We start from the raw sequence: 25,514 nt of genomic DNA, 5'->3' as shown, positions 1-25,514 counted from the left end.
AGCTAGGACTACAGGCGCCATACAGGAGTCCATGTCACCATGCCCAGATAATTTTTGATTTTTTTTTTTTTTTGTAGAGATAGGGTTTTGCCACGTTGCCCAGGATGCTCTTGAACTCCTGGACTCAAGCAATCTGCCTACGTTGGCCTCCCAAAGTGCTGGGATTACAGGCAGTGAGCCACTGCGCCCAGCCTAAAAGACTGTATCTTGGGAAACCTTAGCTATTGTTTAATTAATCCCTCCTTTTATAGAAGGGATTTGTATAAATTCAGCCAGTCTCAAACACAATGGTACAGTATATTCCTGATATTATAATATTGCCTTTTTCTAACTATACTTTATATAGATACTACCATTGTTTTTAAAAAAATCTATCTGCCATTTCTCTGCTAAATATCATTTCATGGCACTCCTAATAAGCTTGAAAAATCCATTCTATGCCTTGGGGTTTTAAAAGAAAAAAAGTAACTCATCTCCTCATTAAAGAATAAAATACTCTTAAAAACATTATAACTGTTATTGAAGGATGCGACCACACCCTATTTTTATCTCTGAGAAAGACTGTACCTGGCCTCAATAATCCCAGAAGAACTAAATTAATTACAATTTTGAATAAGTCTTCCTGGTTCAGAAATTTAGGTGTTAGGGCCTAAAAATGTTTAATCATATTTTGTACTTACGTTGCTACTCCTAAAGGCCACTGAAAAACATCCACGTCATTAATCCAGGGGCTGTCATATATTATGAAAAGCAGCTCCACGAAGCCTCCATTTCTTTTGAGGAATGGGTTTATCCACTCATTATCACAATGTTCATTTCCAAGCAAAACAACAGCAAGATGCTGGAGTTTTTGAATTTGCACTAAATTTTGTGCATAAAGTAACCACTGGGTGGCATAAAAGATCTTTGCTTTTTCTCTTCCATTTAAAATGAGTACCACATTATTCACATCAACGGAGAAGTACCCTGGTATTACAGCTGGACCAGTGATGAAGCTGTTAAAAACAACACAACAAAAACAAGAGACAAACAAAGCCTGAACAAAGGTATGTGGTATCAGAAATTCATCATTTTATACAAAATCTACAATGAGATTTAATCCATATTCTATCTACAAGTAAAATTTCTATAATACAATTTCTTTTGAACAAGTTTGAATGATGGGGCATAGCTGTAGATTAATGGTAAGCTTTGGTTGTAGGCAGATCAATTTGCATATGATAATACAAAATGTGATAGTTTTTTTTTTTTTTTTTTGAGGCAGGGTCTCAACTCTTGTGGCCCAGGCTGGAGTGCAGTGGTGCAATCTTGGGCTCACTGCAGCCTCAACTTCCCTGGCTCAGGTGATCCTCCCACCTCAGCCTCCCAAGTAGCTGGGACTACAGGTGTGCACCACTACACGCAGGTAATTTTTTGTATTTTTTTGTAGAGATGGGGTTTCACCATGTTGCCCATGCTAGTCTTGAACTTCTTGGCTGAAGCAATCCACCTACCTCAGTCTCCCAAAGTACTGGGATTACAGGCGTGAACCACCATGCCTGACCTTTTTTTTCTGTTGCTGTTTTAACCACGCTGAAAATAAATGCTGGCTAGAATTTAAACTCTTAAGCAAAGAAATATAATTGAATAGCATGGAACTCTAAAATAATGGTGTAGTTCAAACCGGAAAGGTATTTAAAGTCAGTAGTTCTCAACCCTTTTATGGTGTAAGCTGCTATTACACTCTTCATCTGACTCAAAGGATGAGAAAGGGCTGACAAATTAAGAAACGAAGAATGGCATTATAAACATTACATGAATGTTATATCTCAAAAATATAATGTTAAAAAAAGCAAGGATTAGGACACTCACAAAATATACATAAACTTGAAAGCACAGTCATAAAAATTATTTATGCATATATATTTAGGATCAGTATAAATATAAAAATTTGAATGGGAGGATCCACATCAAATTCATGATAGTGATTGTGTCTGAGGAGGAAGGAAGAGGAAAGGGACTAGAAAACAGTACAAAGGGAGCTTTACCCTTATTGAAAGTATTTAATTCTTTTAACAGGAAAATTAAATATCTGAAGCAAATATGACAGAACTGAAATTTGTTAGTTTTGAATGGTGAGTAAATGGGAATTTGTTGTATTACCATTTTTTTTTTTTTTTTTTTTTGAGACACAGTCTCACTCTGTTGCCCAGACTGGAGTGCTGTGGCATGATCTCAGCTCACAGCAATCTCTGCCTCCTGGGTTTGAGCAATTCTTGTGCCTCAGCTCCTGAGTAGCTGGGACTGCAGGTGCGTGCCACCATGCCCAACTAATTTTTGTATTTTTAGTAGAGACAGTGTTTTGCCATGTTGGCCAGGCTGGTCTTGAACTCCTGACCTCAAGTGATTCACCTGCCTTGGCCTTCCAAAGTGCTGGGATTACAGGTATGAGCCACTGTGCTCAGCCTACTCTCTTTTTAACTGTATTTTTAAAAAGTTTCCATTAAAGGAAGAGACATGTATCATAACTCTTTTTTTTCATATTAAGTGCTGCTTAGAACAACCAGTACCATTGAAATATTTTCACTAGTATGTATTAAATAGAACAAGTACCATTTAATTCATCTTAAAATTAGTCACTCTTATCCTGGATTCTTTACAACTTGCTTAAACCATTTCTTTATATCCTGATAGAATCTTTTAATTTTCAGCACAAATATACCCAAAGCCTACTTTCATTGCTTCTTACTGCTCGGGATAAAAACATTTGTTCAACACCTTTTATATACATGATACATAAGCACTTTGCATGGGTCATCATTAACCCCCACAACAACTCTGAGGAGTTCATTATTCTCTCATTGGCATTTGTGAAATTGCACTTTAGCTGTCAGCTTGTAATGGCAATGCTGAGTTCTCAATCAAGCTGTCTCACTTCAGAGCTTTTTTCCATAACACCATGGTTAACAAATACTAAACAGATATTAGTTAAAACACAAAACCTAAAAATATATTTTACTATGTGTGCATGTACCATATGATTTATATGACATTATTCTAAAATTATATAACATACAGGGACCAGGACTATGTTTTGAGGACTATGTTTGCCTGGGACAGTATCTAGCACTGGCAATGACTAATGATTCAGTGATAACTTAGTAATTTAAGACAATATGCAGAATCTGAGGGGCTAGAAAAACTAGCAAGGATGATGATAATTATGGTATGTTTAAAATGTTTATTATTGGTAGCATATGAATACTTTATATTTCTCTTTTAGAAATATAAGCAGGTATAATTCTTAAGAGCATGAGAAAGTCTTCCAGTCCTCCTTCCCCATGTTAGGCCAATTTTATGAAGGAAAAAAAGGAAATCTTGAGAGAGGTTCTATGACTTGCATAAAGCTAGCTGACACTAGATAGGAAATGGTACAAATCAGACTCAAATTTGGTTATTTGACATTAAGCCCATATATATCATGTGCCCAAACAATTTTAGAGTGCCATACAGCTGGGTGTGGTGGCTCATGCCTGTAATCCCAGCACTTTAGTTGACTGAGGTAGGCAGATCGCTTGAGTCCAGGAGTTCAAGACCAGCCTACACAATATGGTGAAAACCCATCTCCACAAAAAATACAAAAATTAGCTGGGCATGGTGGTGCATGCCTGTAGTCCCAGCTACTCAGGAGGCTGAGGCAGGAGGATCACTTGAGCCCAGGAAGTCAAGGCTGCAGTGAGCTGAGATCACGCCATTGCACTTCAGCCTGGGTGACAATGAAACGTTGTCTCAAAAAAAAAAAAAGAAAAAGAAAAAGAAAAAGAAAGTAGGTTTTAGTCAATGTATTAAAATAAAATATATGAAGCTATTCTCAAATGTAATTTTCATGTGAAAGGAATATCTTTCTAATTTTAGTGATCCACACAAATTAACAAAATGAAGTATGATTCATTCAAGGGCACCTTTATACTGTCTTGGTCTTGGATGTCCACAGCTCCCTGTGTTTTGGTAATGGTGAAAGCCATGGGGTCAATACTGGGAAGCCAAGGTGCAGGTCAGAGGTTCTCAGCACCTTTAGTGTTCCTGTAAATTTTTCAGTGTCTCCGAAGCTAAAATAAATGCTTAACAGTTGAATTTTTAAAGTCATTAGGTCTAAACAACCTAGTATGCATCTATGTCCTAACAGCTTAAAAGTGACTTAAAAAAATACACAGACACTGAAAGAAAAAATCATATTCCTATTTCATTCTTAACTAATCACAAATATTTAATAGCATGTGTGCACCTGTTGAGCACTATAGAACTTCTCAAACCTTGGAATCAGTGGACACTGTCAGTGTCATTTCCTGTTCCACAGATTTTAGTGCAATGCATGCATTTTATCACGGCAACCATGGAAAACCCAGCTTCACAAAGTCCTGACATTGTTCAAATAAATGCAGGGTGATCTAATGTTGAAACTGTACTACTTTGAACTTGCAGTTTGCATGGGGCCTGAAAGATATCAAGTATCAGTGTTTACCATAAATATTTAAAATATTTTGTGATGTCTCACAGTGCCTCCGTTAAGGAACCACAGATCTAAAAGATGAAACTTTAAGGGCCAAAAAAATTTCATTAGATTCAGATACTTGGGTTGTATGTATGTATGTACGTATGTGTGTTAGGAAGTTTGTTAGTCAAACTGCAATGGGTTGAGAAGTAAGGGAGTGATTGCAGTGAGTATAGACAAGGATTCTGAAAGTTTTGAAGAGAAGGTGATAAAGCAATAATGAATGAAGTGGAGAATAAAGGAGAGCAAGAAAGTAATGCATGGAACAAGGTCCTGGAAGCAGGTGGGATGCACAGGTGGTGGGCTTTAACCTTCAGCCAAGAAAGATCACTCAATGTTTGAGAGCTTGGAAAGAGATAAGGATGGGTGAGGGACCAGACAGAGAGTAGGTATGTGTTAGAGCAGCTAGTTAAGAGAGATAATTATGATGTCCTCAATTTTCCTGATGGAAGAGGAGGCAGGGTTGTCTGCTGAGAAAGAGGAGATAGGTAGATGTTGGGTGGTGGGCTAGAGAAGAGTGGACAAATTTGCTCCTATTTCTGTATTTTCTATTTTTGTGTCACATTAGCTACCTACTCATGCAAACTAGAAACTAGGGACTTGTCAGATTTGTTTCCCTCTCTCATCTTCCCTTCTAATTAATCCCTAAATTCCGACCGTTTTGCTCCTAAATATTTCTCGAATTTGTCCCTGGCTCTGACCCACTACCACTTCCCTATTTCATCCATTAGTTTTATCTCTGTTGGATACTTCCAATCTCCTACTTGGTCTGCCTGCACCCAGCTGTCTCCTTCAAATCACTTTCCCCCATGGCTGCTAGGGAAATCTACACACACAAACACATGACAATACCTCTATCCTGCTTAATCATCCTCAATTGCTTTTCACTACCCTAGAATAAAGTCCAAGAGCCTTAATGTGGTACATACAAGGCCCACCATGATCTGGCCCTTGCTCAGTCCTCCCAATCTCAGCTACCCTACCTTTTCTTCATGCTCTAGGAATATTGATTGGTTTGCAATTCCATGCATAAACCCAAGTTTATCACTTATGAACCTCTGATGTCACCTCTGCTGGGAATATAATCTTTTTTCTGCCTTGCTAACTTCTACTCATTTTAAAGACTGCTCAGCTATCACCTCCTTTAGGAAACATTTGTTGATAGGCCCCACACCCCTAACTCTACTCAGATTGAGTTAATTGCCTTTCTTCTGTATTTCCGTAACAATAAACATGGTAGAGAATGCATATTCTTATCATTATGCTTTCTATATGGTATGAAAATAATCTATGAGGCTGGGCATGGTGGCTCACGCTTGTAATCCCAGCACTTTGGGAGGCTGAGGCAGGTGGATCACCTGAGGTCAGGAGTTCGAGACCAGCCTGGCCAATATGGTGAAACCCCGTTTCTACTAAAAATACAAAAATTAGCTGGGCATGGTGGCAGGTGCCTGTAATCCCAGCTACTTGGGAGGCTGAGGCAGGAGAACTGCTTGAACCTAGGAGGTGGAGGTTGCAGTGAGCCAATTGTGCCACTGCTCTCCAGCCTGGATGACAGAGCAAGACTCTGCCTCAAAAAAAAAAAAAAAAAAAAGAAAAAGAAAAAGAAAATATAATTTATATGTTTGTCTCAACCACTAGTCTGTGAACTTCTTGAAGTTAGGAGAAGGCATTTTATTCATTATGTAATTCTTCAGAGCCTTCTATGAACTAAATAGTAGACACTCAGTAAATGCTGAATGCATAAGCAGTGATTTTCTTTAAGAAAGTTATTTGCTCTACCATTTACCTAAGTTCTCCTACTGCATTGAAAATATAAATCAAGTTACAAAAATACAATTAAATAACTTTCTTGCTACACATTTATTTTGCAAAGTGGGGCTTATGTATGAGATATTACAGTACATTTATGCATGATGAATGCTACACTTTCATTACTAAGGTTATTAGTCAAGCATCAATCATAAAATTCAATTAACTGAAGAATAAATATATATTAAGAACTCATATCCAGAATTTTAAAACAGTGACTTGCTTTTCTCGATGTCTTGACATACATTTAATAATTAGAACTTATAATTTTTAGTATTCTCTCTTCTGCTGCTGATGTAGTTAAAAACTTCCCTCTTAATAAGTACTTTTCAATACTTAGAAAGTCCAGAGAAATCATTCAAATATTGAGTTTTAACGCTGATTATGGAAACAATATATTTTTGGAATCCAATATTCCAATATACAGGTGACCCATAACAGGTTTGGAATGCACAGGTCCACTTATACACTGATTTTTTTTTTCAACCAAATTGATGGAAAATACAGTATTAGCAGGACGCAAAACCTGACTAAAAGGCAGGACCAACTGTTCCTATACTGCAGGACTTGATTATATGCCGATTTTGGCATACTGCCCCTGAATCAATCCCCCACATACACCGAGGGACGACTGTATTGATTCATTCTTTTTTTTTGAGCTGGAGTTTTGCTCTTGTTGCCCAGGCTGGAGTGCAATGGTGCGATCTCGGCTCACTGCAACCTCCGCCTCCCAGGTTCAAGGGATTCTCCTGCCTCAGCCTCCTGAGTAGCTGGGATTACAAGCGCGCACCACCACACCCAGCTAATTTTGTGTGTGTGTGTGTGTGTGTGTTTTTTTTTTAACTTCTTTTTTTTTTCTTTTTATTATTATTATTATTATTATTATTATACTTTAGGCTCTATGGTACATGTGCGCAACGTGCAGGTAAGTTACATATGTATACATGTGCCATGCTGGTGCGCTGCACCCACCAACTCGTCATCTAGCATTAGGTATATCTCCCAATGCTATCCCTCCCCCCTCCCCCCACCCCACAACAGTCCCCGAAGTGTGATGTTCCCCTTCCTGTGACCATGTGTTCTCATTGTTCAATTCCCACCTATGAGTGAGAATATGCGGTGTTTGGTTTTTTGTTCTTGTGATAGTTTACTGAGAAAGATGATTTCCAATTTCATCCATGTCCCTACAAAGGACATGAACTCATCATTTTTTATGGCTGCATAGTATTCCATGGTGTATATGTGCCACATTTTCTTAATCCAGTTTATCATTGTTGGACATTTGGGTTGGTTCCAAGTCTTTGCTATTGTGAATAATGCTGCAATAAACATACGTGTGCATGTGTCTTTATAGGAGCATGATTTATAGTCCTTTGGGTATATACCCAGTAATGGGATGGCTGGGTCGAATGGAATTTCTAGTTCTAGATCCCTGAGGAATCGCCACACTGACTTCCACAAGTTTACTGACTTCCACTGAACTAGTTTACAGTCCCACCAACAGTGTAAAAGTGTTCCTATTTCTCCACATCCTCTCCAGCACCTGTTGTTTCCTGACTTTTTAATGATTGCCATTCTAACTGGTGTGAGATGGTATCTCATTGTGGTTTTGATTTGCATTTCTCTGATGGCCAGTGATGGTGAGCATTTTTTCATGTGTTTTTTGGCTGCATAAATGTCTTCTTTTGAGAAGTGTCTGTTCATGTCCTTCGCCCACTTTTTGATGGGGTTGTTTGTTTTTTTCTTGTAAATTTATTGGAGTTCATTGTAGATTCTGGATATTAGCCCTTTGTCAGATGAGTAGGTTGCAAAAATTTTCTCCCATTTTGTAGGTTGCCTGTTCACTCTGATGGTAGTTTCTTTTGCTGTGCAGAAGCTCTTTAGTTTAATTAGATCCCATTTGTCAATTTTGGCTTTTGTTGCCATTGCTTTTGGTGTTTTCGACATGAAGTCCTTGCCCATGCCTATGTCCTGAATGGTAATGCCTAGGTTTTCTTCTAGGGTTTTTATGGTTTTAGGTCTAACGTTTAAGTCTTTAATCCAACTTGAATTGATTTTTGTATAAGGTGTAAGGAAGGGATCCAGTTTCAGCTTTCTACATATGGCTAGCCAGTTTTCCCAGCACCATTTATTAAATAGGGAATCCTTTCCCCATTTCTTGTTTTTGTCAGGTTTGTCAAAGATCAGATAGTTGTAGATATGTGGCATTATTTCTGATGGCTCTGTTCTGTTCCATTATCTATATCTCTGTTTTGGTACCAGTACCATGCTGTTTTGGTTACTGTAGCCTTGTAGTATAGTTTGAAGTCAGGTAGTGTGATGCCTCCAGCTTTGTTCTTTTGGCTTAGGATTGACTTGGCGATGCGGGCTCTTTTTTGGTTCCATATGAACTTTAAAGTAGTTTTTTCCAATTCTGTGAAGAAAGTCATTGGTAACTTGATGGGGATGGCATTGAATCTGTAAATTACCTTGGGAAGGATGGCCATTTTCATGATATCGATTCTTCCTACCCATGAGCATGGAATGTTCTTCCATTTGTTTGTATCCTCTTTTATTTCCTTGAGCAGTGGTTTGTAGTTCTCCTTGAAGAGGTCCTTCACATCCCTTGTAAGTTGGATTCCTAGGTATTTGATTCTCTTTGAAGCAATTGTGAATGGGAGTTCACTCATGATTTGGCTCTCTGTTTGTCTGTATAAGAATGCTTGTGATTTTTGTACATTGATTTTGTATCCTGAGACTTTGCTGAAGTTGCTTATCAGCTCAAGGAGATTTTGGGCTGAGACAATGGGGTCTTCTAGATATACTATCATGTCATCTGCAAACAGGGACAATTTGACTTCCTCTTTTCCTAATTGAATACCCTTGATTTCCTTCTCCTGCCTAATTGCCCTGGCCAGAACTTCCAACACTATGTTGAATAGAAGTGGTGAGAGAGGGCATCCCTGTCTTGTGCCAGTTTTCAAAGGGAATGCTTCCAGTTTTTGCCCATTCAGTATGATATTGGCTGTGGGTTTGTCATAAATAGCTCTTATTATTTTGAGATACGTCCCATCAATACCTAATTTATTGAGAGTTTTTAGCATGAAGGGTTGTTGAATTTTGTCAAAGGCCTTTTCTGCATCTATTGAGATAATCATGTGGTTTTTGTCTTTGGTTCTGTTTATATGCTGGATTACATTTATTGATTTGCGTATATTGAACCAGCCTTGCATCCCAGGGATGAAGCCCACTTGATCATGGTGGATAAGCTTTTTGATGTGCTGCTGGATTCTGTTTGCCAGTATTTTATTGAGGATTTTTGCATCAATGTTCATCAGGGATATTGGTCTAAAATTCTCTTTTTTTGTTGTGTCTCTGCCAGGCTTTGGTATCAGGATGATGCTGGCCTCATAAAACGAGTTAGGGAGGATTCCCTCTTTTTCTATTGATTGGAATAGTTTCAGAAGGAATGGTACCAGCTCCTCCTTGTACCTCTGGTAGAATTTGGCTGTGAACCCATCTGGTCCTGGACTTTTTTTGGTTGGTAAGCTATTGATTATTGCCACAATTTCAGCTCCTGTTATTGGTCTATTCAGAGATTCAGCTTCTTCCTGGTTTAGTCTTGGGAGGGTGTATGTGTTGAGGAATTTATCCATTTCTTCTAGATTTTCTAGTTTATTTGCGTAGAGGTGTTTGTAGTATTCTCTGATGGTAGTTTGTATTTCTGTGGGATCGGTGGTGATATCCCCTTTATCATTTTTTATTGCATCTATTTGATTCTTCTCTCTTTTTTTCTTTATTAATCTTGCTAGTGGTCTATCAATTTTGTTATCCTTTCAAAAAACCAGCTCCTGGATTCATTTATTTTTTGAAGGGTTTTTTGTGTCTCTATTTCCTTCAGTTCTGCTCTGATTTTAGTTATTTCTTGCCTTCTGCTAGCTTTTGAATGTGTTTGCTCTTGCTTTTCTAGTTCTTTTAATTGTGATGTTAGGGTGTCAATTTTGGATCTTTCCTGCTTTCTCTTGTGGGCATTTAGTGCTATAAATTTCCCTCTACACACTGCTTTGAATGCATCCCAGAGATTCTGGTATGTTGTGTCTTGGTTCTCATTGGTTTCAAAGAACATCTTTATTTCTGCCTTCATTTTGTTATGTACCCAGTAGTCATTCAGGAGCAAGTTGTTCAGTTTCCATGTAGAAGAGCGGTTTTGAGTGAGATTCTTAATCCTGAGTTCTAGCTTGATTGCACTGTGATCTGAGAGATAGTTTGTTATAATTTCTGTTCTTTTACATTTATTGAGGAGAGCTTTACTTCCAAGTATATGGTCAATTTTGGAATAGGTGTGGTGTGGTGCTGAAAAAAATGTATATTCTGTTGATTTGGGGTGGAGAGTTCTGTAGATGTCTATTAGGTCTGCTTGGTGCAGAGCTGAGTTCAATTCCTGGGTATCCTTGTTGACTTTCTGTCTCGTTGATCTGTCTAATGTTGACAGTGGGGTGTTAAAGTCTCCCATTATTAATGTGTGGGAGTCTAAGTCTCTTTGTAGGTCACTCAGGACTTGCTTTATGAATCTGGGTGCTCCTGTATTGGGTGCATATATATTTAGGATAGTTAGCTCTTCTTGTTGAATTAATCCCTTTACCATTATGTAATGGCCTTCTTTGTCTCTTTTGATCTTTGTTGGTTTAAAGTCTGTTTTATCAGAGACTAGGATTGCAACCCCTGCCTTTTTTTGTTTTCCATTTGCTTGGTAGATCTTCCTCCATCCTTTTATTTTGAGCCTATGTGTGTCTCTGCACGTGAGATGGGTTTCCTGAATACAGCACACTGATGGGTCTTGAGTCTTTATCCAATTTGCCAGTCTGTGTCTTTTAATTGGAGCATTTAGTCCGTTTACATTTAAAGTTAATATTGTTATGTGTGAATTTGATCCTGTCATTATGATGTTAGCTGGTTATTTTCCTCGTTAGTTGATGCAGTCTCTTGCTAGTCTTGATGGTCTTTACATTTCGGTATGATTTTGCAGTGGCTGGTACCGGTTGTGCTTTTCCATGTTTAGCGCTTCCTTCAGGAGCTCTTTTAGGGCAGGCCTGGTGGTGACAAAATCTCTCAGCATTTGCTTGTCTGTAAAGTATTTTATTTCTCCTTCACTTATGAAGCTTAGTTTGTCTGGATATGAAATTCTGGGTTGAAAATTCTTTTCTTTAAGAATGTTGAATATTGGCCCCCACTCTCTTCTGGCTTGTAGGGTTTCTGCCAAGAGATCCGCTGTTAGTCTGATGGGCTTCCCTTTGATGGTAACCCGACCTTTCTGTTTGGCTGCCCTTAACATTTTTTCCTTCATTTCAACTTTGGTGAATCTGACAATTATGTGTCTTGGAGTTGCTCTTCTCGAGGAGTATCTTTGTGGCGTTCTCTGTATTTCCTGAATCTGAATGTTGGCCTGCCTTGCTAGATTGGGGAAGTTTTCCTGGATAATATCCTGCAGAGTGTTTTCCAACTTGTTTCCATTCTCCCCGTCACTTTCAGGTACACCAATCAGACGTAGATTTGGTCTTTTCACATAGTCCCACATTTCTTGGAGGCTTTGCTCGTTTCTTTTTATTCTTTTTTCTCTAAACTTCCCTTCTCGCTTCATTTCATTCATTTCGTCTTCCAGGGCTGACACCCTTTCTTCCATTTGATCGCATCGGCTCCTGAGGCTTCTGCATTCTTCACGTAGTTCTCGAGCCTTGGTTTTCAGCTCCATCAGCTCCTTTAAGCACTTCTCTGTATTGGTTATTCTAGTTATACATTCTTCTAAATTTTTTTCAAAGTTTTCAACTTCTTTGCCTTTGGTTTGAATATCCTCCCGTAGCTCGGAGTAATTTGATCGTCTGAAGCCTTCGTCTCTCAGCTTGTCGAAGTCATTCTCCGTCCAGCTTTGTTCCATTGCTGGTGAGGAACTGCGTTCCTTTGGAGGAGGAGAGGTACTCTGCTTTTTAGAGTTTCCAGTTCTTCTGCTGTGTTTTTTCCCCATCTTTGTGGTTTTATCTACTTTTGGTCTTTGATGATGGTGCTGTACAGATGGGTTTTTGGTGTGGGTGTCCTTTCTGTTAGTTTTCCTTCTAACAGACAGGACCCTCAGCTGCAGGTCTGTTGGAGTACCTGGCCGGCCGTGTGAGGTGTCAGTCTGCCCCTGCTGGGGGGTGCCTTCCAGTTAGGCTGCTGGGGGGTCAGGGGTCAGGGACCCACTTGAGGAGGCAGTCAGCCCGTTCTCAGATCTCCAGCTGCATGCTGGGAGAACCACTGCTCTCCTCAAAGCTGTCAGACAGGGCCATTTAAGTCTGCAGAGGTTACTGCTGTCTTTTTGTCTGTGCCCTGCCCCCAGAGGTGGAGCCTACAGAGGCAGGCAGGCGTCCTTGAGCTGTGGTGGGCTCCACCCAGTTCAAGCTTCCAGGCTGCTTTGTTTACCTAAGCGAGCCTGGGCAATGGCGGGCGCCCCTCCCCCAGCCTCGCTGCCGACTTGCTGTTTGATCTCAGACTGCTGTGCTAGCAATCAGTGAGACTCCGTGGGCGTAGGACCCTCTGAGCCAGGTGTGGGCTATATTCTCCTGGGGCACCGTTTCCTAAGCCCGTCGGAAAAGCACAGTATTCGGGTGGGAGTGGCCCGATTTTCCAGGTGCCGTCTGTCACCCCTGGAAAGGGAACTCCCTGACCCCTTGCGCTTCCTGAGTGAGGCAATGCCTAGCCCCTGCTTCGGCTGGTGCACGGTGCACTCACCCACTGACCTGCGCCCACTCTCTGGCACTCCCTAGTGAGATGAACACGGTACCTCAGATGGAAATGCAGAAATCACCCGTCTTCTGCGTCGCTCGCGCTGGGAGCTGTAGACCGGAGCTGTTCCTATTCGGCCATCTTGGCTCCTCCCCCTTGTGTGTGTTTTTAATAGAGACAGGGTTTCACCATGTTGGCCAGGCTGGTCTCAAACTCCTGACCTCAGGTGATCTGCCTGTCTCAGCCTCCCAAAGTGCTGGGGTTACAGGCATGAGCCACCGCACCTGGCCCTAAACTCTTCTAATAGTTGGCTTTTTTATTTTCTCAATTTCTTCTTTTTTTATCGACAGGACTATTGCAGTAGGATTTTTTTTCTAATGAATGGTCAACATTAAAGTCTTACTGGGATTGCACTTTCTTTATTTTTAAATTTTTATCCAGTGATTCTGGGGATTTTTATGAGGTTTTCTTGGTTATTTTTTATGTATTTATTTGCATATAACAAACAATTTAATTTTTTGTTCCAAAATAATTCATCATATTCAAATTATGTGCTCCTTTTACTTTTGTTTCTTGAGATCAAAACGTTTAAGACTACTGAACATTTTACTCCTTGCTCTGAAGATGAGGCCTAATTTAAGAGATGAATAATCAACTGATGACTGATTCAACGAATGGCATTTGTCTCTTTATTTGTCTTTGGGTACTTATATGGATGCTAACATTTGTGGGTGAAAGGGAGATACTCTGGGACCTTGTAATCATATTGAAAAACAGGTTATCTACATGGTCCCAGAGAATCTCCTAGTAAAAATCACAATGGAAAAAAACAGTAACTTTACAGTGAACAAACCAGGCAGACTGCACCTTAGCCAAGTGATCAAAGTTAACATAATCAGTAATGGGAACAAATATGACACACTGAGGATGACACGATGTTGTTTCAGAGGTATTCGGAACCAAAATACATAACCTGAACTGAATCGTAAGGAAACATCAGACAAACCCAAACTAAAGGACACTCTACAAAATAAATGGGCAGTACTCTTCATAAGTCACAAGGTCAACAAAGACTGAGAAACTGTCACAGACTGGCTGAAGCCAAGGAGATATGAAACCAAGCACACCGTGTGATTCTGGATTGGAAACTGGGCCAGAAAACGGACAGTAGTGGGAATGTGAGTATCTGTAAATTAGATAACAGTTTTGTATCAATGTTATTTTCCTGAAAAAAATAATTATACTATAATTATGTAAGATGTTAGCATTTGAGCAATCTGGATGAAAGGTAAAATGGATTTTTTTGGTACCATTTTTGTAATATTTTTGTTAAGTCTAAAATTATTTCAAAAAGAAAAAGTTAAAAAATTAAAACATTAAAAAACAATAATTTCCTATAATTTTATAGGAAATAATTTGGGTATATTTAAATATTAGCAGTTTAAATGGCTATAGATTAAAGTTCATAGAGATAAATGCTCAAATAGAGGAGAAATGAGTCTGGCATTATATTTAATATTGGGTTCAATTATTATACATTTTGAATGTCACAGCCTATAAATTCACCTCTCATTAAGGAAAGGTATTATAAACACAGAAACAGCCCAACTTTTATATTTTAATACTTTTTTTTTTTTTTTGAGACAGGGTCTTGCTCTGTCACCCAGGCTGGAGTGCAGTGGTGTGATCTAGGCTCACTGCATCCTTGACCTCGCAGGCTCAAGTGATCCTCCCTAGTAGCTGGGACTACAGGTTTGTGCTGCCACACACAAAGTTTTTGTGTTTTTTGTAGAGACAGCGTTTCACCATATTTCCTAGGCTGGTCTTGAACTCCTGGGCTCAAGCAATCCTCTCACCTCAGCCTCCCAAACTGCTGGGATTCCAGGTGTGAGCCACTATGCCTGGCCCTTCTTCTTCTCCTTTTTTTTTTTTTTTTTGATTTTTTTTTTGACACAGGGTCTCACTGTCGCCCAGGCAGGAATGCAGTCACGTCATCACAGCTCACTTGCAGCCTTGACCTCCCAGGCTCAAGCTCTCCTCCCACCTCAGCCCCGTAAGTAGCTGGGATGACAGGCGCTAATTTTTGTATTTTTTGTAGAGATACAGTTTCGCCATGTTGCCTAGGCTGGTCTCAAACTCCTGAGCTCAAACGATCTGCCTGCTTTGGCCTCCCAAAGTGCTGGGATTACAGGCGGGAGCTACCATGCCCAGCCTATATTTTGATATTTTAAAAATAAATTGTTAGTCTCCTCTGCAGCTTGTTCTATCACCCATACATTAACATACCAAAATACGTATATTTCTTACTTCCCAGGTGAGGTTATCATAAGATCTTGCTTTCACATATTTTGCTGACAAATTAGATATTTATTTATTCTACTACAGTGAAAACTATGGAAGGCCCTCTATTTTATTTTTAATTTTTTTTGAAATGAAAAAACATGGGGTTTCACTATGTTGCCCAGGCTGACCTCAAACTCCTAGGCTCAAGTGATCCTGCTGCCTTGGCCTCCCAAAGTTCAGGGATTATGGGAATGAGCCACCATGCCCGGTCGAAAGGCCCTTTAGGAATAAGATATTACTTTTGTTGCTCCAAGCAGTACATAAATTAATAACTTTATAAATAAATCCACTACCCCCTTCAGCTATTAGTTTGTCTGAGTTTGCAAGGAGACACTAATGCCCATTTCTGTAGACTAGGAAGGAGGAAAGGGGAAATTAAACATTAGGAGGTACTCAACAATTATTTGGTAGAAATGAATTAATGGATACTTTGATCTCTCAATTTATTTAATATTTTAATTTTTGAAGAATTATAAATACATTTTCCAAAGCTAGGGAGCAATGATATTTTGGTGGTCAAAGTTTTAAGCAATATGACTGACAACTTAGTAAGAAACTGAGAATAAGAACTGTGGAGAAATCATTTCCTTGGGTAATGAACAGAGCAGAGTGGACTGTAATAGAGATCTGAGAGTCCTACAACAGCTACACATCAATAGAGAGAGGAAATGGGAGTAAGGGCTAGACCTCCAACTGTGAATAGACTACCTTATGATGGGGCATTTTGGAATTCATGCTAGGTGGATTTAGCTGGCCCCAGAGAATCCTACTGGAGGGTACCAGTAACATGAAAAGTTATCACTTAAAGGCTACAAGATGGCGACCTCCTTTCTCTTATATTATACATAACCCTCCAAGTAAGGATCTCTTTGCTCTGTAGTTGAGGCCTAATTTAAGAGATGAGTCATCAGCCAATGACTGATTCAAGCAATGGCACTTCTCTTATTAAGTAGGCTCCAGTATTGCAAGAAGTTGTTTACTTGATGTTCTAATTTTTATGTATCCCAAAGTTCTTTTTAGGTATTATGGGCGATTAACCTAAAAAAATTATTCAGTGTTCATTCAGACTATTTATGATCCATTCTATGACAAATTGTGTTCTGAAGAGAAAATAATATAATACTATCCTATGTGAATCAAATTTATCTTTTCAAAGACAGCTAAGTTTTTATTCCTTTTGGTCATAAATATTTGTTTTCCACCCCACTTCTCTCCATTTCTACTACTATGTAGGCAGCTTACCTGTAGCTAAAGGCAATTTTAGTTTCCTAAGTATATAAAATCTCCTAAATGTATCACCAAGAGATGAATTTCTATTGTAGAAATATTATATATTAGATTTAGGGGAGAAAAAGTTTTCTTTTTTATTTGCTTCTATTATAATTTCACGCATCAGGTATGCTTTTATTGCAGCACTTCACTCTTTTTTTCATAATTATGAGTATAGCAGAAGGGGGGCTATTAATTTAGTTTGTGTAAGCAAAAGCATCAGAGAACCCTTCAAGTACCTACATGCACTGTGCACCCTGTGCCTAAAATTCACTAAGTAGTAAATATAACCCTGAAAAATCACACAATTAAAAAAATTAAAAACATTAAAAGATAATCAAGAATTGGGCACATTAGATGTGCAAAAGTTAAATCATAGTTAACAGGGATTATGGCAAAATTGTAATTAAATTACTATAAAGAGGATATTAAAATCTAAAAACATTTAAAAGTCAAGATGAGGTTATAACTGGGTCGTAGCAGATTAGGAAAAAAAGTCTAGACCCAAAGCATCGGTAAGAATTTCTAAAAATCACCCCATTTAAGAATTCAGAATGATGCCAGGCCAGTGTTGCATACCTATATTCCCAGCTACTCAGAAGGCTGGGGCAGGAGGATCTCTTGAGCCCAGGAGTTCGAGGCTGTAGTATGCTATGATCTTGTCTGTGAACAGTCACCGCACTCCAGTCTGGGCAACATAGCAATACCCCCATCTCTTAAAAAGAAAAGAATTCAACATGAAATTATAGAATTGAATATACTTAATATTGGAAGTGACTTGCAGATGATGTGGACTAATCTATCATGTTAAAGGGAGGACCACAGTTCAATCCCATCTTTACTAGTCATTTAATCACTCAGAACATCAAGGTTTTCATTTGCAAAATGGGAGTAATACCACCAGCTGCACAGGGTGGTTGTGAGGATTAAAATTCACTGAGCTAATATCCGTAAAAGCCCCGGGAACACAGCAACCACTTCATATGTTGCTGTTGACTCAGGGTTCTTTCCATTTTAAAATAAGACAATAAGACCCCAGACGGCTGGGAAATCTCATAGCATGCCAGCAGCAGAGCTGGGACAAGACTGCGGGCCTCAGTGTTTACTCTGCCAGGCTGGAAGCCAATCTCACCCACAGCTGGATGCCTTCTAAGCAGCCTGAATGCTCATTAATCTTTGAAGAGGCAAAGAGACAAGAGCTGGCAATTTCTCATTTCTTTATCTTGACTACATGGGCTTGGGTGAGACATCAGCTGAACAGGAGTGATGAGAGAGAAAGAGTTTCAGCAGCTGTCTTCTGTCAAACCAAAAATATATCAAAATAGTGCATTTTTAAAACAAGGTTTCTAATATTACACTGGATAAGGTGAGAACTCAGAGTTGCTACTCTAGGACACTGCTTTGTTCATCAGTTCTTAGATTTCAAGATTCCACTTACTACAAAAAACTGAAAATGATCCTTAGGGACCAATACAGAATCACCAACTTCTTAAGACATTAAAAATAAAAATCCCCTGACTGCCTCTTACTCAGAATAGTCCCTTAGTCAAGAGTGTAGTACTTGACTTTTGGCTTTACCCACTAATTAGAAGTATGTAACCTTAGGCCAGGTACTTAGCCTTTCAGTGCTCAAACGAGGTAAGCACAGTACCTGCCTCATGGATGCTTGTGAGCACTGAGAATAGTGTCTCACACATAGTAAGAGCTATGTAAATGTTAGATGTTATTTGTTATAATTACTAGCTTGTGGTTGTGGGGAAGTTATTTAATCTCTTTTGTCTTAGTTTCCTAACTTGCAAAATGTAAACAATGATACTTCATAGGGTTGTGGTAAGGATTAAACAAATTAAAAGTTATTAAGTGTATAGAACTGTTTGGCACATAGTAAGCTCTGTATAAGCATGGGCCATCACTATCACTACTATTTTTTAAAGGATATTTTAACATTAAAAGAATAAATGTGGCATTTTGAAAAACTGTTTTGTCTTTGTTTACCAATGAAAATTTTATTTGGGATCTGCACTGATTTATGCTCCAGCATTTGACCTAAATAAATGTCATGTCAGTAACCATTAACGTTATCTATAAATGCTTTCATTCATAGTGAGCTAACTTCTTACAAAAGTAATGTCTGGAAATTCTAAAAATGCCATCTGAAATGTTTTATTCTATCATGATCTTTGGAAATAAGTTCAACTCTTTCATAAGTAGCAGATGCTTATTGAAGATGTTATAATCGAATCTTGATAACAATTAATAATTTATGATCTACCTTTTGTTTTACCAAATGGGTAGACATTTATATAGCCTGTAGTAATGACTAGACATAGAAATGATAGGATTCTGAAGGCAGTCTTTGGGGGATGAGCAAAAGCCACGATGGGCACAAGTAAGGTTTCTCTTAGGAAATTAAAAATAAAATTGTCCTATGAGATTAAACTATAAATCAACATATGATGGCTATGAGTAGTGGTAGGCAAAGCTCCTTCAAGAGACAGAATGGGTCTCAGGCTAGCTTAAAACTTAATTGAACATATTAATATAAAGAATGTATCAATAGGGCATTTGTGGGCAGGTACATGATGGAGGGGTAAGAGACAAATGGAAACAGAAAAAGGAGAACTGCTTGTAGGAAGATGCTGCAGTACTTAGTTAAGTAACACTAAAAATAAAATAGCAACAAGACTTCTATAGTGATTACTATGTGTTAATACTATTCTAAGCCCTGTAATTTATTAACACATTTAATCTTTGGAATAATTCTGTGAAATATGAACTACTACTTGCCTTAAACGTGAGGAAACTGAAACAGAGGTTAAGAAACTTGCCCAAGGTCAGACAACAAAGTGACAGAACAAGAATCTGAACTAGGCCAGGCGCGGTGGCTCACATCTGTAATCCCAGCACTTTTGGAGGCCAAGGCAGGCAGATCACGAGGTCAGTTAGTCGGGCGTGGTGATGGGCGCCTGTAATCCCAGCTACTCGGGAGGCTGAGGCAGGAGAATCGTTTGAACCCGGGAGGTGGAGGTTGCAGTGAGCCGAGATTGCGCCACTGCACTCCAGCCTGGGTGACAGAGCAAGACTCTGTCTCAAAAAAAATAAAAGAATTTGAACTAAGACAGTCTGGCTCCAGAGTCTGTATGCTCAATAACTGAGTCACATGCTACACTGCCCAGAGGTGACAGGGCTTCATCAGGCTCATCCAGAAGTTCAGTTTGCCCTGTATGTATTCATGCATTCATATTCTGAGCACAGCCTATGGATGATGTTACTGATTCAGTGGTGAACAAGGAGTCATATTTCTGTCTTTCTTTCTGAAACAGTTAAAAGCACTACATACAATTAAATCCCATATTTTGGTTCCATATGTAATCAACCCTCAAATAATTGGTTATCACTTGTAGCCTGCCTGTATGGAAAGAATGTGTCAGTCAAACCAATACAAACACATGGCCTGACTGACAGCTCTCTTTCCATTCTATATCATTTATTTGGTATGCTGGAATTCATTCTTTGGGCCTATATGTTGATGAAAATCAGCATTCCTGAGCCTGATGAGCCCTGCAACACTGATGATATCCTTTATACTTCTGTCTTAGAATTGTCTCGAGGCTACAATTAAATGATATAAGCTCATTTGTTTATTTAAACAAAATATATTTACACTTATTTTCAACAAGTATCTTAACAGTAATTAGAAATTCTTCCAATAACTTCAAGGTAAGCCATTACTTCTGATTCACTTTTGGTCAAATAAGGATGGTGAATGTGTGGAAACACTTAAGTTAGTACCCATGTAGTTGATTCAACTCAAGACTTACAATTGCATAAAAGTTTATTAATTTTGGATAAATTATGTACACTACTTTTCACGAACCTAACACTTTAATAAGCTGTTTAAAAAAATCTCATACAATGGTGACCTTTCTTGAATATAGTTCTCTTAAATCCTAAGAGGAAATGGTATTACTCTTTGGCCGTAATACCAGCACACCTTATTTTATTGTGCTTCACTTTATTGTACTTTGCAAATAAAGAGTTTTTTACAAATGGAAAGTCTGTGGTGATCCCCAGTCCAGCAATTCTATTGGTACCATTTTCCAACAGCATGTGCTCACTATGGGATGGTGATACGGTTTGGCTGTGTCCCCACCCAAGTCTCATCTTGAATTGTAGCTCCCACAATTCCCACATGTTGTGGGAGGTGCCCGGTGGGAAGTAATTGAATCATGGGGGCAGGTCTTTCTTGTACTGTTCTCATGATAGTGAATAAGTCTCACAAGATCTGATGGCAAACTTAATAGATAAATGCTGTGTATGTGGTCTAACTGCTTCACCAACCAGTATTCCCCCGTCTCTCCCCATCTCCTTGGGCCTCCCTATTCCCTGAGATACCACACTATTAGGCCAATTAATAACCCTATAATGCCCTCTAAGTGTTCCCTATAATTAATAACCCTATAATGAATGCCCGCTAGGTGAAAGGAAGAGTCGCAAGTCTCTCACTTTCAGGAGTTCCAAGGGAGAGAATATAGGCATGGATTCTTAGTTTCTGTTTCTGGTTGGGCCAGTAAAGCCCCTTCCTTATCCCTCTTTTCTGCTTATTACTAAAGACAGAAACTAAAAGCCATGGCTTCGGGCTGCTAAAAGCCTAAGACAAAACAAAACAGGACAACAACAACAACAATAAAATAAGGTGGGTTTGGAAGCTTGCAACCAAAAGCTAGAAATAATTAAGCTTAGTGAGGAAGGCACGTCAAAAGCTGAGGCAAGCTAAAAGCTAGGCCTATTATGTCAAGCAGTCAAGGTGGGAATGCAAAGGAAAAGTTCTTGAAGGAAATGAAAAGTGCTACTCCAGTGAACAACATGAATGATGTGAAGGTGAAATAGTCTTATTGCTCTTATGGAGAAAGGTTTAATAGTCTGGATAGAGGATCAAACCAGCCACAACATTCCCTTAAGCCAAAGCCTAATCCAGAGCAAGGCCTCCACTCTTTTCAATTCTATGAAGGTTGAGAAAGGTGACGAAGCTGCAGGAGAAAAGTCTGACGTTACCAGAGGTTGATTCATGAGGTTTAAGGAAAGAAGCCATCTCCATAACATAAAAATGCAAGGTGAAGCAGCAAGTGCTAATGTAGAAGCTGCAAGTTATCCAGAAGATCTAGCTAAGATCATTGATGAAGGTGGCTACACTAGACAACAGATTTTCAATGCAGATGAAACAGCTTTGTATCAGCAGAAGATGACATCTAGGACTTTCATAGCTAGAGAGAAGTCAATGCCTGGCTTCAAAGCTTCAAAGGACAGGCTGATTCTCTTATTAGGGGCTAAATGTAGCTGGGGACTTTAAGTTGAAGCCAATGCTCATTTATCATTCTGAAAATCCTAGGACCTTTAAGAACTATCCTAAATCTACTCTGCCTGTGCCCTATAAATGGAACAAAGCCTAGATGACAGCAACATCTGTTCACAGCATGGTTTACTGAATATTTTAAGCTTACTATTGAGAAATACTGCTCAGAAAAAAGGATTCCTTTCAAAACATTACTGCTCACTGACAATGCACCTGGTCACCCAAGAGATCTGATGGAGATGTACAGAAGATTCATGTCCTCATACCTGCTAACAAAATATCTATTCTGCAGCCCATGGATCAAGGAGTAATTTTGACTTTCAAGTCTTATTTAAGAAATACTTTTTAGCCAGACACGATGGCTCACGCCTATAATCCTAGCACTTTGGGAGGCTGAAGCGGGTGGATCACTTGGGGACAGGAGTCTGAGACCAGCCTGGCCAACATGGTGAAACCCCATCTCTACTAAAAATACAAAAATTAGCTGGGTGTGGTGGCGTGTGCCCATAGTCCCAGCTACTTGGGATGTTGAAGCACGAGAATCACTTGAACCCAGGAGGCGCAAGTTGCAGGAAGCTGAGATTACGCTACTGCCCTCCAGCCTGGGTGACAGAGCGAGACTCTGTCTCAAAAAAAAAAAAAAAAAAACAAACAACAACAACAAAAGAAATACTTTTCATAAGGCTATAGCTGCCACAGACAGTGGTTCCTCTGATGGATCTGGGCAAAGTAAATGAAAACCTTCTGGAGATGATTCATTATTCTAGATACCATGAACATTCATGATTCATGGGATGAGGTCAAAACATCAACATTAAAAGGAATTTGGAAGAAGCTGATTTAAACCCTCATGGATGACTTTGAGGGGTTCGAGATTTAAGTGGAGAAAGTCACTGCAGATGTAGTACAAATGGCAAGAAAAGTAGAATTAGAAGTGGAACCTGAAGGTGTGACTGAATTGCTTCAATCATGATAAAACTTCAACAGATGAGGAGTTGCTTTTTATGAATGAGCAAAGAAAGTGGTTTCCTGAGATGGAATCTACTTCTGGTGAAGATACAATGTTGTGAACATTGGTGAAGTGACAATAAAGGATTCAAAATGTTCCAAAAATGTAGCTGATAAAGCAGCAGTAGGGTTTGAGAGGACTGGCCCAATTTTCTTTTTCTTTGAGACTCATTCTGTCGCCCAGGGTTGGAGGGCAGTGGCATGATCTTACCTCACTGCATCCTCTGACTCCCAGGTTCAAGGATTCTTTTGCCTCAGCCTCCCAAGTAGCTGGGATTACAGGTGTGTGCTGCTACTCGCGGCCAATTTTTGTATTTTTAGTAGAGACAGGGTTTCACGATGATAGCCAGGCTGGTCTCGACCTCCTGACCTCAAGTAATCCACCCACCTCAGCCTCCCAAAGTACTGGGATTACAGGCATGAGCCACTGCATCCGGCCTAGGATTGACTCCAATTTTGAAAGAAGTTCTATGGGTAAAAATGCCACCAAATAGCATCATGTGCTACAGAGAAAACTTTTGTGAAGGAAGAGTCAACTGATGTGGCAAACTTCATTGTTGTCTTATTTTAAGAAATTGCCATGGCCACCCTAGCCTTCAGCAACCACCACGCTGATTAGTCATCAATACACTGATTAGACATCAACATCGAGGCAAGACCCTCCACCAGCAAAAAGATGACTTGCTGATGGTTCAGATAACTGTTAGCATTTTTTAGCAATAAAGTATTTTTCACTTAAGGTACATATTTTTTTTTTAGGCATAATACTATTACACACTTAATAGACTACAGTACAGTGTAAACATAACTTTCGTATGTACTGGATAATCAAAAAATTCACATGACTTGCTTTATTACAATATTTGCTTGACTGCAGTGGTGTGGAACTGAACATGCAATATCTCTAAAGTATGCCTGTAAAATCTCCCACAAATATTTCAGAAGTAAAGGATACATTTGGCTTTCTTTTGGGAGTTAATGTTCTTTGCTCAAATCTTTCACTATTACTATAGTAACAATGTATAATTTTAACCTTAAAGATGCTAACTTTATGAATTTTTAATAACTTTTCTGAAAATTTTATATATTATGGATAGATTAGACTAATATCCCTAACACACATTTACTTTTCAAATACCAAAATATTAGATTTATACACATAATACACATTTACTTTCAAACACCCAAATCCAACCATTGTAAGTTTAGGTCTATTTAGGCTCTTGAATGGGATTAGATCAACAGAAGCATGAAGATGAAAGGAAAAATAATCATTACCAATGATAATTTTAAAAACCTGTTTACTTTTTAAGTATAACTTTGAAAAGATACATGCAATAAAACTGCTTTCCAAGTGTATATAAAGTAAATAAAGAATTAAAGCTATAGTAAAAATTAGAACAAAATTGAGGTTAACTATAGCTTTTTCTTTCCTGATTTCTGTAGAAAAGAATGAAATTCCAATAGAAAGCAGAATCTTTAGTTCACATTTTCCCCCAATCATACAACAGTTATATAAAATAAGCATTTAAAAATAATGTTTTTATTTTTAATTTCAATAAGAAAGCAAAATCTAACAAAATAGCATTTCATATGATAAAATTATAGTTTTCCTAAATAAAATAATCCTAATGTACTTAAAAACACTCAGAAAATATGCAGTCATAGAAAAGAGTTATATAAAAAGGCCAAAAAAGTCTAAGCAATACATTGGTTTTATTAAATCTAAAATAAAAAATAAATCCTGATAGAACTCATCAAATTTGTTTTAATAAACAAAAATCTAAAAAGTGACAGCAAGAGCTTTGATATCACCTAAATATTTAAAAAAGTGAACATGACTATTACATGAAAGAGAAAAATGAAAATACTTTTAGGTTTACATATTATTCCTCCAAGATACAGAATGTTTTAAATGGCTGTCACCATTCAAATGCTGTAAGATGTGGAGTATGAACTTTTCCATATAATTAGGTAAAAATAAAACAGACACATGATTGCAAAAAGGAGTATTCTGTAATATACAATTTCATAAGGTCCAAGTAAGCTTAATTATGAATACATATTCATGAGATTTACTTCTCTATTCTTTACAAGTTGAAATAGAAATATTTTTATAAATATATTTTCCTATTATTTTTCTTTTAGTATTTACATAAAATATTATAGAGCAAAACATCAAAGGTTAATGTTGCACAACTAGTACAACTAATACCTGTATTGTGTTCTTCCTACGATTGACTTTCCTTCTCTCCACTGAGCAGTCACATCGCTGGGATCAAGTAAGCCTTCAAAAATATGCTCCCAGAGATACAAGCCTGGTAATTAACAACAAAAACAAAATCAAAACAATTTACTGTCTCATTTACTCTAGTGCATGAGACAAGTTTACGTTCTGTTCTTTTACTCATTTGACTATAAAACCAGAATGCCTCCCCTTTGGGCCACTGGCAGGCAGTGCTA

The 25,514-nt window shown here is 38.5% G+C and overlaps 1 protein-coding gene and 1 long non-coding RNA gene across 5 annotated transcripts in view; one reads left to right on the top strand and one right to left on the bottom strand.

The window, feature by feature from the left end:
• The window catches only part of RXYLT1 (ribitol xylosyltransferase 1), a 36,541-nt gene that overhangs the window by 6,025 nt on the left and 5,002 nt on the right, over positions 1 to 25,514 (bottom strand). For 3 of the 4 annotated variants that reach the window (XM_002823470.5, XM_009247975.4, XM_054527339.2), the window contains exons 3-4: positions 25,267 to 25,369; positions 681 to 995 (exon numbers count right to left, since the gene is read on the bottom strand). In XM_002823470.5, the coding sequence (XP_002823516.1) occupies positions 681 to 995; positions 25,267 to 25,369 (418 nt within the window). Of the gene's footprint in view, positions 1 to 680; positions 996 to 17,269; positions 17,406 to 25,266; positions 25,370 to 25,514 lie in introns of all 4 variants that reach the window. The other variant, XM_054527338.2, reaches the window with a different exon arrangement.
• LOC129049138 (uncharacterized) lies at positions 909 to 14,426 on the top strand. Its single transcript, XR_008511958.1, has 3 exons — positions 909 to 1,046; positions 1,265 to 1,405; positions 14,026 to 14,426. It is a non-coding gene; the product is annotated as an uncharacterized LOC129049138 (long non-coding RNA).

This window comes from Pongo abelii, chromosome 10 (genome assembly GCF_028885655.2).
Source record: "Pongo abelii isolate AG06213 chromosome 10, NHGRI_mPonAbe1-v2.0_pri, whole genome shotgun sequence".
Lineage (NCBI taxonomy): Eukaryota > Metazoa > Chordata > Mammalia > Primates > Hominidae > Pongo > Pongo abelii.
This window is presented reverse-complemented; position numbering and strand designations above follow the sequence as displayed.